This window comes from Aptenodytes forsteri, unplaced genomic scaffold (assembly GCF_000699145.1).
Source record: "Aptenodytes forsteri isolate BGI_AS27 unplaced genomic scaffold, ASM69914v1 Scaffold173, whole genome shotgun sequence".
Classification (NCBI taxonomy): domain Eukaryota; kingdom Metazoa; phylum Chordata; class Aves; order Sphenisciformes; family Spheniscidae; genus Aptenodytes; species Aptenodytes forsteri.
The window spans coordinates 800,171-814,479 of NW_008794449.1; the positions used below are offsets into that span (position 1 = coordinate 800,171).

Sequence of the window (14,309 nt, forward strand, 5' to 3'; positions counted from 1 at the left end):
CATATAAAGCTGGGGGAAGAAGAAGGCAGGGGGGGATGTTTGGAGTGATGGCGTTTGTCTTCCCAAGTCACTGTTACATGTGATGGAGCCCTGCTGTCCTGGAGATGGCTGAACACCTGCCTGCCCATGGGAAGCAGTGAATGAATTCCTTGTTTTGCTTTGCTTGCGTGCGCGGCTTTTGCTTTACCTGTTAAACTGTCTTTATCTCAGCCCACAGGTTTTCTCACTTTTACTCTTCTGATTCTCTCCCCCATCCCACTGTGGGGGGAGTGAGGGAGTGGCTGTGTGGTGCTTAGTTGCCAGCTGGGGTTAAACCATGACAAAGTAGTAGTGTTTTAATTATTAACCCCTCAAAACACGTGCATGGAAGCAAGGGCCAGATAAAGAGCAGCTTGATAGAGAGCAACATGACAAGCCCAGGTACCATCAGTTTGAGATGATGAGTCACCCAGGAGCTCAACAATTCAAGAGATGAATGTCACTGGCACTGGAACAAAGCATGGCAGTATGCGTTACCTACCACGTAAGTACTGACGGTCTCGGTCACAACGCTCCTAACCGGAGCTTTGGAGCCTCCTGCTGCTGAGACAGCTGGAGAGGGAGGTGGGATCAGGACCGGCGAGACAGTAGCCTGTGGAGGAGGAGGAGGAGGAGCTGGAGGAGGGGTGACATGAACGGGAGCTGGTACTGGTGACGGCACGGGTGGAGGTGTTTTGGGCCGGCTCACAGGAGTAGAAGGTTTGGCCTCTGGAGCTGGCACCACTTTGCTGATGACTCTGTAGGACCAAAAATGAGAATCGTTAGAGTTGATGGGAAAGAAAGCAACGATCGATCACCAACTAGATGTAAAGAAAATATAGTGCACCTAATTCATATCACTTTTGAGTCATCAAAGAGGTTGTTTCAACCCAACACAAGGACTGTTGTCATTGCTACACCCATCCATTGAACAGGATAAAGCACAGAGCCATTACAAAGTGAACGTCAGGACAGCCTGAGCCACTCTATAGCTCGCTGTCATATAAATATTCTCTGTGGCTTTACTAAACCTTGTTTCGTTAAATTTTATTACGTTAGCTCAATTTGTGGGAAATATTAGAAAGGAAAGTTAATCAGCTGTGAACAGCACTGATTTTAATCTTCAAACTGAGAGACGATATCATCCTCTTAAGATCTTTGGGGGTTCTCCAAATATTTGCTAGTTTGGTATTTCTTTCCCCAAATGTTTATAAAATCAGCAGTGGATCTAGTCAGGACAAATAAATGACGCACACTAGATACTCAGCAGTTAAAATATTGCTACTTACTTGAGTAGCTGAAGTAGACAGGATGTAGCTCTAGTAAATACACAGTATAGAATAATCTTGCCCAGGAAGGGGGATGCATAGAGGACCCAACGTTTATTAATGAATGTTGATACTCAACGCTACTGATGTGCATGCAATTTTTACGGACAAGGCAGAAAAAGCCCTTACTATAAGGCTCTAGATTAGAAACATAAAGAGAACGGAAAGGATGTTTTAGAAAACAAAACAAAAAACCCCTCAAACAAAACACAGGATAGGTCTATTTGTTTTACCACATTTTGGTACATCATTTAACTAACTTATTTATATTTGAATGGTAACTGTGGGAGTGCAATTGATTTGTGATGGGACTGTAGGAAGAAGGCGATTTAAAGAAAGGTTAGACATTCCAGAGAGGAGGGTATCTTAAGAAAGCGAAAAACGGAGACATCAGTAGGAAAACCATGACAAAAATCAAATTCCAACAACTCCTGAGAACCAGGAAAGTCCAGCTCCACCGTCAATGGGAATTTTACATTAAACTTTAGAGTTTACTGCAACTCTCTTATGATACTCAAAAGGCAGTATCACTACGATCAGAGACATTGTCTGCATTTCAAGTCAATAATCCAAGCCATCATTTGAGAAAGGCTTGGAATTATACAGTATTTAATGCCTGGCTGAGATAATAGTGTTTTTCTCCCAAGATATGCCACTTGCACTACTAAATCAGAACTATGGCAAGTTATAGTAAAAACAGACTTAGTAAAAGGAAACAGAGCAATGGGTTTGGTATTCCTGCCTAACCTGCCAACTGTAGCATCGCACCTCCCTTCTGAGACCTACTATGAGTGACTAGGGGAAGAAAACCAAAACCAAGGAAGTTTAGAAACTTAGAGTGGAGCAGAATCTAAAAGGCGTTAGATGATTTTCCATCAGCAACACTGAAGGCATTCACACCACTTGACGTCCTCGTGATTGCTTCAGGTACCTAATCTGGGAGCTCAGGCTCTCTATATGTGTCAGTAAGGTGCTAGACTGTGAGTCAAAGTGCAGGACTCATAACTTAAATTGTCTGTGACTTGCAGAAGGAAGGAAGTCCTATTATCAGGCCATCCTGGGAGCAATCTACACATCAAATCCAGCCTCTTTCTCCTGTTAGTGGGGTACATCTGAGAAGCCACTGTTATCTCCCACCACGAAAGTTTTCTCTTTGGCTCTTGAATTTCTGGTTCAATGAAAGTCTTAGCGCGTGGCTCCCTGGGGCTCCTGCCAGACTGGCCACCCCGACTCAGATGCTTATTCTGTGCCTTCGTCCTTCCACTGCTCCCGCAGAGAGCCCTGGCTCCCAACGCTGAACGCCCAAGACCTTGGTTGGTGGCAATACTCCCATGGTTTCCAAAGTTACCCTCATGATTTGAGAGCCACCTCTCAATAAAAAAAATCTTAGTAATAATAAAAGGGAGGAGAGGGACAGACAGCAAAATATTTGGCACAGCAAAAGTCATTTGGACAGTTTCAAACACCATTATCCCTTCATTCCCCACCTCCCTCTTCTACCCCCTCCAAGTAAACAAAGTCCTGCTATGAGCTCTTCAGGGAGTCAACCCTCCCTGAGTCTAGACTAGGAAATGTATTAGCTAATAGGATTTTAAACACAACTTTGCACACAGTGTAAACAGTTTCAAAGAAGTATTAGCTAATATAATTTGAATAAGAGTGACCATGCCCAGCTAACGTATGAAATTAAATTACATAGTTTCTTGGTCTAGATAAAGCCAGGTTCTCCTCCTGAACGGGGTCTTCGAAGCCAGTCTGCTAATAACTGCAGAAGCTACAAGGAACATCACATATGAAATCTTCCAAAACTACAAATATTCATTAGTGGGCGACACACACTTGTTGATTGTCTGGTTTGCTTGAAGTGTGCAATTAGGACATGTTCAGTATATAGGGCAGCTTGTTTATCTTGATTTTAGAGCTCAGTTATCAAAACAGGAGATCGGCATTTCGGAGCACACTTGGGCCTACCACTCCCTTGGGCTAATGAAGTTCAGAGACGTTAGACTCCAGAGTGGAGAAATGAATGGCTTTGTGCTACACCATTAGAGGTGATGGAGTAATCTCAGTGAGGGTGGTTTAGCCTGTCCTCCGTCCTGAAGAAGGGGCTGCATTCATGGCAATATGGAGGTGGGGAGAAATCAAAGGGAAATAGCAGTCCCACGACTAATAATTAATGTTACTTCAGACTTGGAGAGAAACCTGATATCAAAACACTATGTAAATGATGGCAAGATTTATGAGCTTTATTTTATAGACAGGAAAAGTGAGGCACAAAGCACACTGCAAGGAGGTGGTACTCACTATAGCAAAGCTTCAATCCTCCTGGTACCTAGGTCCCTGCTAGGATTTGAACTCTACATTTGGACATCACCATACGTATATTGTTATCTTCTTTCCCAAATGTGTTTTTCATACGCTTCCAAAATCAGCACTTGTATATTAAAAGTCTGCAAGTACAATACTAAATAAGACAAATTTTCACCTCCTTCCCCGCCCCAATTCAAAAACTCTAAACCAGGCTGGATTAATATTTTTTGAGGTAATCAAATACAAACGAACATCAACCACCATCAACACACTCAGAGGCCCGAGACAAGAATTCCACTTCTCTGCAGGCTGCTTGCCTGACAATATATCACAAACACGTTCTACACTGAAAGATAAAAAGTCAATTAAAGTTGTTTTTGTATCAAAATAGTTCCTCCAGAATGAAGGGGTGTGAGAAAACCCTTGGAATAGATGTGGTAATAAGAACCTCCATAAATCACAACTAAAGGTTACCACTCCCTTTAAAAAACACAGAATTAATGTAAACATTGTGTATCTGGTTGTGTCCAACCTAAATTCACTTCGGAGTTCTTTTTAAACACTAACAGGAACTGTATTTCTTACAGAGCCTTGGCACATTTATAACTGAACGCATGTATCGATACACCTCTTCATAATGGTAGAGTGAATGAAAACCCATTGTCGCCATTACTCTGGGGCAATCACCTCGTACACAGCTACAGATCCAAACAGGATGAAAACGAATTGTCGGCTTGCAGGCAAAGTGCAAATTCTACCAAGATTTTAAGTGTCGCGACAGGTCAGTTGTTTTATAATCGGCTCTAACTGGCATGAGCTGTAACACGCTACATCTGGAGCATAATGAGGCTCCAAGGTGTGAAATGGTTTCCTATCTTTGGAAGTAATTTATTTGATTTCATTCTGATCCTTACGGCTGAGAGCCCCATTGACTGCTTGACATAAACACAGGGAAAAGACGTGCACCGAAAGGAAATGGCTTTTCAAAAATAGGATATGAGCCACAGGGCTGAATGATTGCTACGGGTGATGAGCTCCAAAAAACCGCTGTATCAGTACTTCGGAAAGTCTAGTAAAAAATCACAGCAATCTTTGTTTCTCAGAGGCAGAGCTCCAAAGAAGCTGTTTCTCTGCCCCAAGGAAAAACAACATTTGAAAAGTCCTAATTCTTTTCTGAACCCATGACCCATTTTTAAGCAAGGAGCAGGAGCTTAAGGAGTCTTTGTACATAGGAAAATGACACCATCAGCTGCACCGACATAATTAAAACTAGTACAACTCACTTGGATTATTACAAGTGATATTATTATCTATTAGTATTGATACTCCCTTGTTGATATAAGTTCCTTGATGCTAGAAAGTTAAGTGGTGTAACTATTTTATTACTGAAAAATCTCACACCTGGAACTGAGATTGTTGCACCAGAAAAAAATGAAGTACTCTAAGACCTATGGGTAAGAATGACAAAAACACCCAGGGGAATTAGGAAGATTTCCATATGGTTTAGATTCTTCACAGATTAGAGGTGATTTTGAAAATTTTATTCCAACCCTGGAGGAGACTCAGTGTAATTTAAGCTCTGTAATGTAGGCTAATTCCCATATTACTTTTAGAAAGGGAAATTTAGTTTTTATCTCTTATGGCCTGCTGAATATTTTATTCTGGGCAAACAAGTCGTATTGGCAAATATAAGCTCCACAAATACACGCTATGACCAACTTGTGCATTTGCAGAGTGCCAAAATTTATCAACCCTCCAGCAGAGCCCCCAGCAATTTTGCAAGTGAAAAGACTTCGGTACATGAACTTGAAATTAAAAAAATATAAATATTTTCATGTGATAAATTGCCTGCAATGTGATATTCTTCTCTATCAAGGAAAATGAACTTTGAACACTTATTCCAAGGTATCACCCATTTTTGTGGACACTGCCTGGTCTCATACAAATGGCACAACTTCCATGTAAGCGTGTTGACCATCAACGGTGCACATGGAGCTCAACAGCCCATTCACCATTTCATCAGTACGGCAAAACCCTGCAAACATCCCTTCCTGGGCAAATGAGTCTAGTGATTTCGCAGGCATTGTGTCACCTAATCCCATTCACAAGTTTATTGAGCTTCATCTTAAAACCGGTTAATCTTTTTGTCCCCACCATTACCCTGTTCCAGGATCTCACTGCTCTGGTGGCATAGCAACCTCTTCTAATTTCCAGCCTACATTCATAGCCAAATAATTCCCATTTGTTTTTGTGCCAACATTGTTCTTTAGCTTAAATAGCTTTCTCCCTCCAAAATGTTTACTTGCCTGATGTATTTGTAGCCAGCAATCACATCCCCTCTTCACACCCTAGACTAAACACACAAAGTTGCTCTCCTCTCCTATCATAACACAGACACCCCTATGCTCCCCCTAACAGTGCTCCGGGCCCTCCTCTGCACCTGCCCTTCCCAATTCAGCCTTCCTGAATACAAGTTGCCTTCAAGAAATGAATATAACGTTTCAGATGAAGTATCAACAGGTTCTCATACGATGGCCCGGACACTTCCACTATCTCTGCTAAAATTACCTCTTGCAATGCATCCTATCATGTTGGCAACTCTGTCATTCTGTGATCAACTAATGATCCCTCACCCACTTAATGCACCTACCGTAGCAATACACCTACTGATCAGCTCTTTACTGCTGGCTGAAGTTTGTATTGGTACACTTCAAACGCAAACCCTTAACTGCAATTTTTCATTTACTGAATTAAATACCATTTTTCCCTCCTAATCAAGGTGATCTAGTTCTTTCCAGACAATCATCAGATCCTCGTTTGTACTGACATGGTCCTTCAACCTTACTGCCAACAAAAACCATCAGTGTTCTACCTCCTTCTGTGACAAAATTTTAAATGAAATTATTAAATCAAACCAGTCCCGAAATACATCCTTGAGCATGTTCACTATTAACCTCCTCTCTGGTTAGATAAGCTCTCTTACAGCTCTCAGTTGCTGTCTTCCTTTGAGCTAGTTCCTTACTACTGAGCAGTTCCTCTGCTAATCCCGTCTTTGCCAGCTTCACTATGAATGTTCTGTGTGACATTATTAAACATTTTCTTGAAATCCAGCTGAGATTTGCCATCTTTTATTCATCCAGAAGACAGCATCCCTTCTCCCAAGGTAGGACAGACATCAACTTTATTCCAGCTATGCATATGTGAGTGTCCCACCTCTTCTCCACCGCAGCTGAGACTTTCTCTTGGAGGGGAAGCGATTTGATCCTGCACCCAGCGACGGCTTCCCCAGTCCAGCAGAAATCACTCAGTGGTGGGAGGTGGAGGCAGCTGCTCTCAGCATTGGTGGTGGAAACAGATACCTGAGATGCATGGCAAAAATCAGCTGCTGCCAGCCACATCTCTCGCAGGGACTGCCAACTGGACTAGGCTAACCTTGAAAATCAGTAGCTTTATCAAAGATTGGTATCAAGCCTGTTGGTATGGCTCACTTCCGTTTTGTGTTTTATTCCACTACTCCCAAGCCTTTAATCAGCCCTTCCTCCAAAATTTGTTTTATAATTACGTGTACTGCTGTCACCGGGTGTCTAGATTACTTTTCCTTTCTTCCCTTCTTCAGCACTTCTGTCTTTTCTATTATTTATTAAAAATAGATTTAACAAACATTGCATTTTAAAATAAAAAGAAATGTATTAAAAATTACTTGTCACTGAGTCTGCAAAATTCACAGCCCAGTTCTTCTAGAACTTGGGAGAAAGATTATCCCATTCATTGATTTCAGTGCATAAAGGTCCCTATATTTTGCTTCCCGATTCATTATGGTAATTTCCAGTGCCGTCAACCTACTGCTGTTATCCATCTTGTCCTAGCCCTCAGTAAAGGAGAGAATGAACATAGGATCAGAAGGAAAGTACTCTTTCTGTTCTTGGCTCATTCCTACATTATCCTTAGTCTTCTCCCTGTCTTTGTTTCCATGGCCCTCCTTCTTCCCTTCTTTTCCTATTTGCTCAATATCCTTCACAACATTCAATTCAGTTTGACTTCTGCCAAGCCCGACTTCACCTCCACAGTCTTTTGCCTTGAAGACGTAACTTCCTTGCTAACAGTCCTTTTCTCCTAGAGGTACGATGCTTATTCCCAACGTTCTTTTGGAAGGAGTTATTCACACAATTCACTCTGTAGTCATTTTGCTACAAGTGCCCCCTTCCCACAGGCAGAAAACAACACTTTTGAATTCCTTAGGTCTGCAGTCCAGCTGACATTTCTAGCTAAGTCCTTTGGTTTATGGACATTTGCACTCTTGAAACCGAATTACAGGTTTTTTACTATTTATTTTTCCATTGCTTTAAGTGAAACAGAGTTCTGCCCTTGGCCTCCACACTCTGTATCTGCTACACCAGAGTATTTCTCCCAACAACCACAAACACCTTTCTGCCGATGACTCTCAAATCTCCCTCCCATTCTTTCTCACCATCCTGACTTACATGTCTGGATGGTTCATCGCCAGTCTGACAAAACAAAACTGAGCTGGTAGCGTGGCGTCTTGGTATCTTTCATCTTCTTTTCTCTCTTATCATCAATAACAAGCTGCTCAGAGCTTCGATGTGAAAACCACCTGGCGTTATCCCCTTCTGCTGAGCTCTCAACAGCAAAACCAGAAGCTGGTAAAACATGTTTATGCCAATGAGCTCTTTGCAAACTTTCTCTTACGTGTTCCTTGCAAACTGCCCTTTATTGTCATTTGTTTTGGGAAATGTTACGGGATGCACGATCTAGAAGCCTGTGCATAAACCAGTCCTACATCTACCCTCTTTAATGGGAACTCGTGTAGAATATGAATTTTATTAACTAACAGAAAATTATGCCAGCATGGGTTTAGAAACCTCTAAAATTGTAATTTCCAGCTTGTTACTGAGACATGTTTTTGTAAGAACCAAGCAAACCGGCCAGTCCTGAACTTGGAGGCTCTGTACAGCTACAGATAAATTGCTCACAGGACAACTTTACTGAATTCAGGTAGGACCATCTTTTTCCATTGTGTCTACGGATGGCTACTTGTCTACGGCCCTCTTGTCTACCTCCAGCTTCCAGGAACTATTACGTGAATCCTTGGGTCTATATAGTTTACTCACTTTTGTTTAAAAGCTTCAATAAAAGAGTGAATAAAAAGAAGCACCTCTGTCAAAGACAAGAACAAATCAGTACCTTTCTCTTGCAGTCATCTTCTATGGAGGCAAAGTCTATTTTTTAAACAAATACCCATCTGCCTTTCTAATCTTTCACACATATTTGATTGGTTTCTGTTGTGCTTTACAAGGGCAGCTGCTCATGCCCATTTACACAAGCAATTCGCTTATGTGTCTAAACCTGCCTGAAGTTTTTTTTTTTTTTTAATTGCGGTATACAGTATACAATTTTTTTACTCTTGAGCAATAAGCAGCAAAATCAAAGAATCTCACAGTAAGTTGTTTTGCTTTCTAATGACTCAAGCCTTTTTATGGATTCACTTTTGGAGTCATCACTCAATGTGGCCAGCAGCAAAATGAAAATAATTTGCCACAGCCTACCACCTGCCATAAACAGGATGAATAATTAGTTCGGGTGGCTTCAGTAATTAAAAAAAAAATAAGAAAAAAGCTGAGGAAGTTGGAAATAACTCACACTCAAGGAAGAAAAAACTCTTAAATCACCTCTAGAAATATAAACAAAAATGATCATTTACTTCTTTTGGTAAAAGGGATATGGTATTCTTCAGTTGTTTCGGTTTTTTCATGTAAAAGCTGCAATCCTGCAGCAAAGGAGAGGCTGGGGAACCTTCACTGAAGTGAACAAGACTTTTGGATGGATACAAGACCACACATGGGGATTTTACTGCAGGATCAGGGCCAATATGTTACACTAAAAAAAGAACAATCGGGAAAGGGATATGAATCATACCTGAGACAATATCTTCATTAAAGTACATTCAGCATTTAAAAAAGCATTGAAAATCAGTCCTCCAGCTCTTACAATTTAAAAGACTACAGAACAGAAACATGCGGGTATGTATATACACACACAAACACACACAAAGATTTATGAAAGCTGTAAAGATCACTGGAATTCCTTAAGCACACCTCTGCAGCCTTGGAGAGGAGCAAGATCATTTTTCATTACTCTGCCTCCTCACTTAGGTGGTCTATTGATCATATCAAAAATGATTTCATCATTACACGCTCCTTTCCGTCTTACAGCAAAAGCTGGATTGACACCCAGCGCGTTAATTGTGTTAACGGATGGCTAACATGGTCTTTCTCTGCTAAGTGCTACACTGTAAGATAATTGGGATACCCATTAGTCCTGCAATAAACACAGACTTTCGCTGCCCGGACTCTATTGTTTAATTTTCCCAAACAGTGATTTACCCTTCTACATTTTTCTCCCTAAAGTATCACTTTTTCCCTCCTATTTAATTCCACAATAAGTTCTCCTCCAGAGCTTTCTGTTGAATAAGCAATGTCTCGCAGGGTAACCAACACCGCCCACAGCTGTGCCCCACAATAGCCCCATGCTGCTTGCATTACGTCTTTCGGAGGATTTGGTCACGGTGCCTTAACTGCTCCAAACACTGCTCTTATTCATAAAAACGTGCGGAAGGAGGGGCTTCCAGCAGGATTCCTTTACCTGTTTCCCCACCACAAAACGGTGAAATAAATGGAATGGGTCATGAGCTACTTGGCCGGTAATGCAAACCTACGGCTTGACAAGTCAATAAAAAGCCAATCCTTTCCTCCCCAGCCACACGTAGGGAGCCAAGGCTAGAGGCAAACAATTTGGATATGCCTACACAGGGAGGTTAATGAACCCCATTATTCAGCTATTGTGGGCAAACACTATGAAGACAGTAATCTAAATTATCAAAGTCTGAGTAGCTCTCCACTAAATAGCACCCAAAGTTCAAAAGTTTCTTCACACGGTCTGATTTATCTATACGAGAACCACCCTATTAAAAACTAAAGCTCCTTGAATATCCACCAAAGGTGATACTGTAAAAATAAGATGCATTCTTGGAAACTACATAGGGCAGAATTCTAGTTTAATTGAAGCTAATAGCAGAGTCCTGTCTTAGATACCTAGCTTTTTTTTCACAACTCCCAGGGAGTTTGAGCAGTTTTCAAAAAATACATAATCATGTTACAGCAGCAGCTACAGATCCCCAGTGAGCTTAGGGGAACACCAACACAATCCTTGCCTAATTGCTTGTCTTCAACCAGGTCAATAAAAAGTGTTATCAATGGATTTGCTAGTATCTTCTTCTTCTCTCCTCGCTCGGTGCCATTACCTTTTTAAAGTCTGACTGTGTATGTGTGTGTGTAGTTTTACCAAGAAAATTCAATCTCTGGAGAGTTTGCAGCTCAACTCTTGCGTAAATTAAGCTTCTTGCAGATAGAAGATCCATCATTTAGGCATCTGTTTTTGGAGAACATTACCTTATAATAAACTTGGTGATACTCTGCATGCTGCAGGTGAGATAATAGTTTTCCAGAATTTCAAAAAGTATGACTAAAGAACTGTTTTACTGCAATTCTGTTGCCCAACTGTGGTTGCACTTAAAATAACGAAATCTTGAGCAAGCAGCAGTGATGACCCAAACCATGTAAATTTATGAAAAATAAACTCCTCCAACAGTCCAGCTGTGTTTCAGGTAGGGTTATAGCTTCAATGTGGAGATTTTCTCAAGCTACATGTCCTTTCAGGCTTCCACTTTTTCAGACACATGCTATTTTGCCAACTTATAAAATACGTGCTATGAGCACCTTATTGTGATAGAAGTTCTTAGATGGACGATCACAGAAACTCGGTGTAATAAAACAGAGAGCAACAGGACAGGTTCCCCTGTCCTCTTAGTCCCAAAGTATGCTTCTGGGTCACCAATGTTACACAGAGAGGTCACATCTACTGGTCACAAAATAATCTGGTCTATATATATGCCACTTGGCTTTGAGATTCATACAAAAGATGCTGGTGGCTTTTGTCATGGGGATATCATGCAGCCGAGCGAGCCTCCAAACGAACGTAAGTTAGGCCTTGGACTGATAATATCCTACCAAGTGATAAAAAGCTTTAGTGGAGTCAATTAAATATCTGGATAACAAAAAATTTTTCTATCCCTTAATCCTTTTAGGATTTTATTTTACAATCCACAGGTTATTTAATATACATTTTTTTTATAGACACATGTGCATACATATCTGAGCATGTGTGTGATTTGTTTTTGGAGAAAGTCACGTATCTACTCACTTTAAAAATATGTAAGAAAAGGGGCAACTTCATTAGAGTGGCAGGTTAGGTTTACAAGTTAAACACTGTTAAAATACTTGTCTTTCCCCTTCTCTTGTCTGGTTTCCAGGTTCCCTGCTGATGGCAGAGCTATGATAGAATGCAGCGCAAGTCTGGAGCAAAAGCCCAATATTTTAAGGTAAATTTGGAGACCCGATTTCACAAAAAAATATATATCCTGCTTCTCCGTCACAGAAGCACTGAAACAGCACCAGTGAGCGGTACTCTGCTTTGTGGTCTGGCATTAGGGTCAGAAGCCACAAGTTTTTTCTTAAAAACTGTATTTAAATGCAGAATAAATTTATCTGACGTCTCAAAAATTACAGCACATACTTTTGCTGAAGTTTATGTCCACTGTGGTAGTAGCTGGAATCTCAACACCTCATCAATAGATTCGCTTTTTAAAAACTTATGTGTATGAAAAATGATTGTGCTTAGGAAAAATAAGTAGACAAAAAGAAACCATGATGCAATTGAATAGAAGTATTAAATTCTGCTCATCATTTGCAGCTGATTTAAAATGTAAAAGTCTATACTAGCTGTGGTTTTTTGTTTTGTTTTGTTTTTAAAAAGATAGCATCTCTAGTTCCTTCCTATACTAACTCAGTTAGCAATCTACCTTGATAACACTGGAGTGGAAAAAAAACCCAGTGAAAAACCCTTCCAACATATCATTCAAATCATATCTAAAAAAGTGGTCATAAATATTTTAGAACCCAAGCAAACTAATAAGAGCTAGGCCCATTAAGGATAAGATCTTTTACAACAAATTAAATAAAACAATTTATTGAAGCCTGGACTTGAGATAAACTAGATTTACTAGCTGACCTTTTATTCATTTAAGGAACAAAATTAGCTCTAATTGCATTAGAATGGAATCCAGTAAATTTCTTCTAATGTGGCATCCATGCAAGTATTGCTGTAATTGTTTACAACTAAGATGGAAATGCTTTGATTATAATCTACTTTCTTCTTGTTTTACTGTGCAGTTAAGACACTTGCAAAAAAACCTATATTCCAATATTGGTTTCTTCATCCTTCAGCAACAGTATATTATTTTCATGGCTATTAACCTAATGTTATTAATAGCCTTCTCTTTTGAACTGATGGGTGTGGTAAGAATATTTGCACACCAGACAAGCTCGAATGCAGAGATCACTTTGAATCTAGGAGAAATACGTACTCGTATTCACAGAAACAAGAAAGAAGGAGACTTCTCTGCCACTACCATCACCGCTTTGTATGTTGGTCCAAGCAGAGGAGCCAAGAAGCAAAATGATAGAGAAGAAACTGTTTGCTACGCTGCAAAGGCATTTTCCTCACCCCTGCTGCATTATTTGAGTAAACTTGTGTTACTGTCGTCGTGCTGGGTTTATGGTGTGATGGGAATCTCCATGTCAAGCACCATCGATCTGACGCTTTTTCTTCAGACACCTGAATGACTTCGTGGCCTCACCAAGATCTGTAAGTACTTCCATTAAAGACAATGTTTTATATGGAGTTGCCCCAAAACAATTCAACCTCCAGTTGAACAGGTACTTAAGTACCTCCAAAAGCCTCCAAACAGCTCTTCTCTCTAACAGAGGAAATTGAAATAACTCATTAGTCCATCTAGTTTTTACTCATCAAATTCTATGAATCCCCAAAAACTTTTCTCATACCTTTCCATGGTGATTCATGGTATTCTCAAACAATCCCACGCTAGTAAACTCCAGAGACTTGCTAACTGAAACACAATGTTTCCATATGATAATTACCAGATATTCAGAACTTCATTACCAACACAGATGAAACGAAAGTTTAACTTTCTCTTAACATAACATGTCACAAAAGCTTTTGTTTCTGCCTGTTACGAGCTACTTATAGAATCATAGAATCATTAAGGTTGGAAAAGACCTCTAAGATCATCGAGTCCAACTGTCAACCCAACACCACCATGCCCACTAAACCATGTCCCTAAGTGCCTCATCTACTCGTCTTTTAAATACCTCCAGGGATGGGGACTCCACCACTTCCCTGGGCAGCCTGTTCCAATGTTTAACCACTCTTTCAGTAAAGAAATTTTTCCCGATATCCAATCTAAACCTCCCCTGGCGCAACTTGAGGCCATTTCCTCTCGTCCTATCGCTAGTTACTTGGGAGAAGAGACCAACACCCACCTCGCTACAACCTCCTTTCAGGCAGTTGTAGAGAGCGATGAGGTCTCCCCTCAGCCTCCTCTTCTCCAGGCTAAACAACCCCAGTTCCCTCAGCCGCTCCTCATAAGACTTGTTCTCCAGACCCCTCACCAGCCTCGTTGCCCTGCTCTGGACACACTCCAGCACCTCGATGTCCTTC

At 40.8% G+C, this 14,309-nt stretch overlaps 1 protein-coding gene across 1 annotated transcript in view; it reads right to left on the bottom strand.

Annotated features, from left to right (window-relative positions):
* The window catches only part of TAF3 (TATA-box binding protein associated factor 3), a 112,036-nt gene that overhangs the window by 5,735 nt on the left and 91,992 nt on the right, over nt 1–14,309 (bottom strand). The window contains exon 4 of the mRNA XM_009290408.1: nt 521–776. Coding sequence (XP_009288683.1) covers nt 521–776 — 256 coding nt within the window. The remainder of the gene's footprint in view (nt 1–520; nt 777–14,309) is intronic.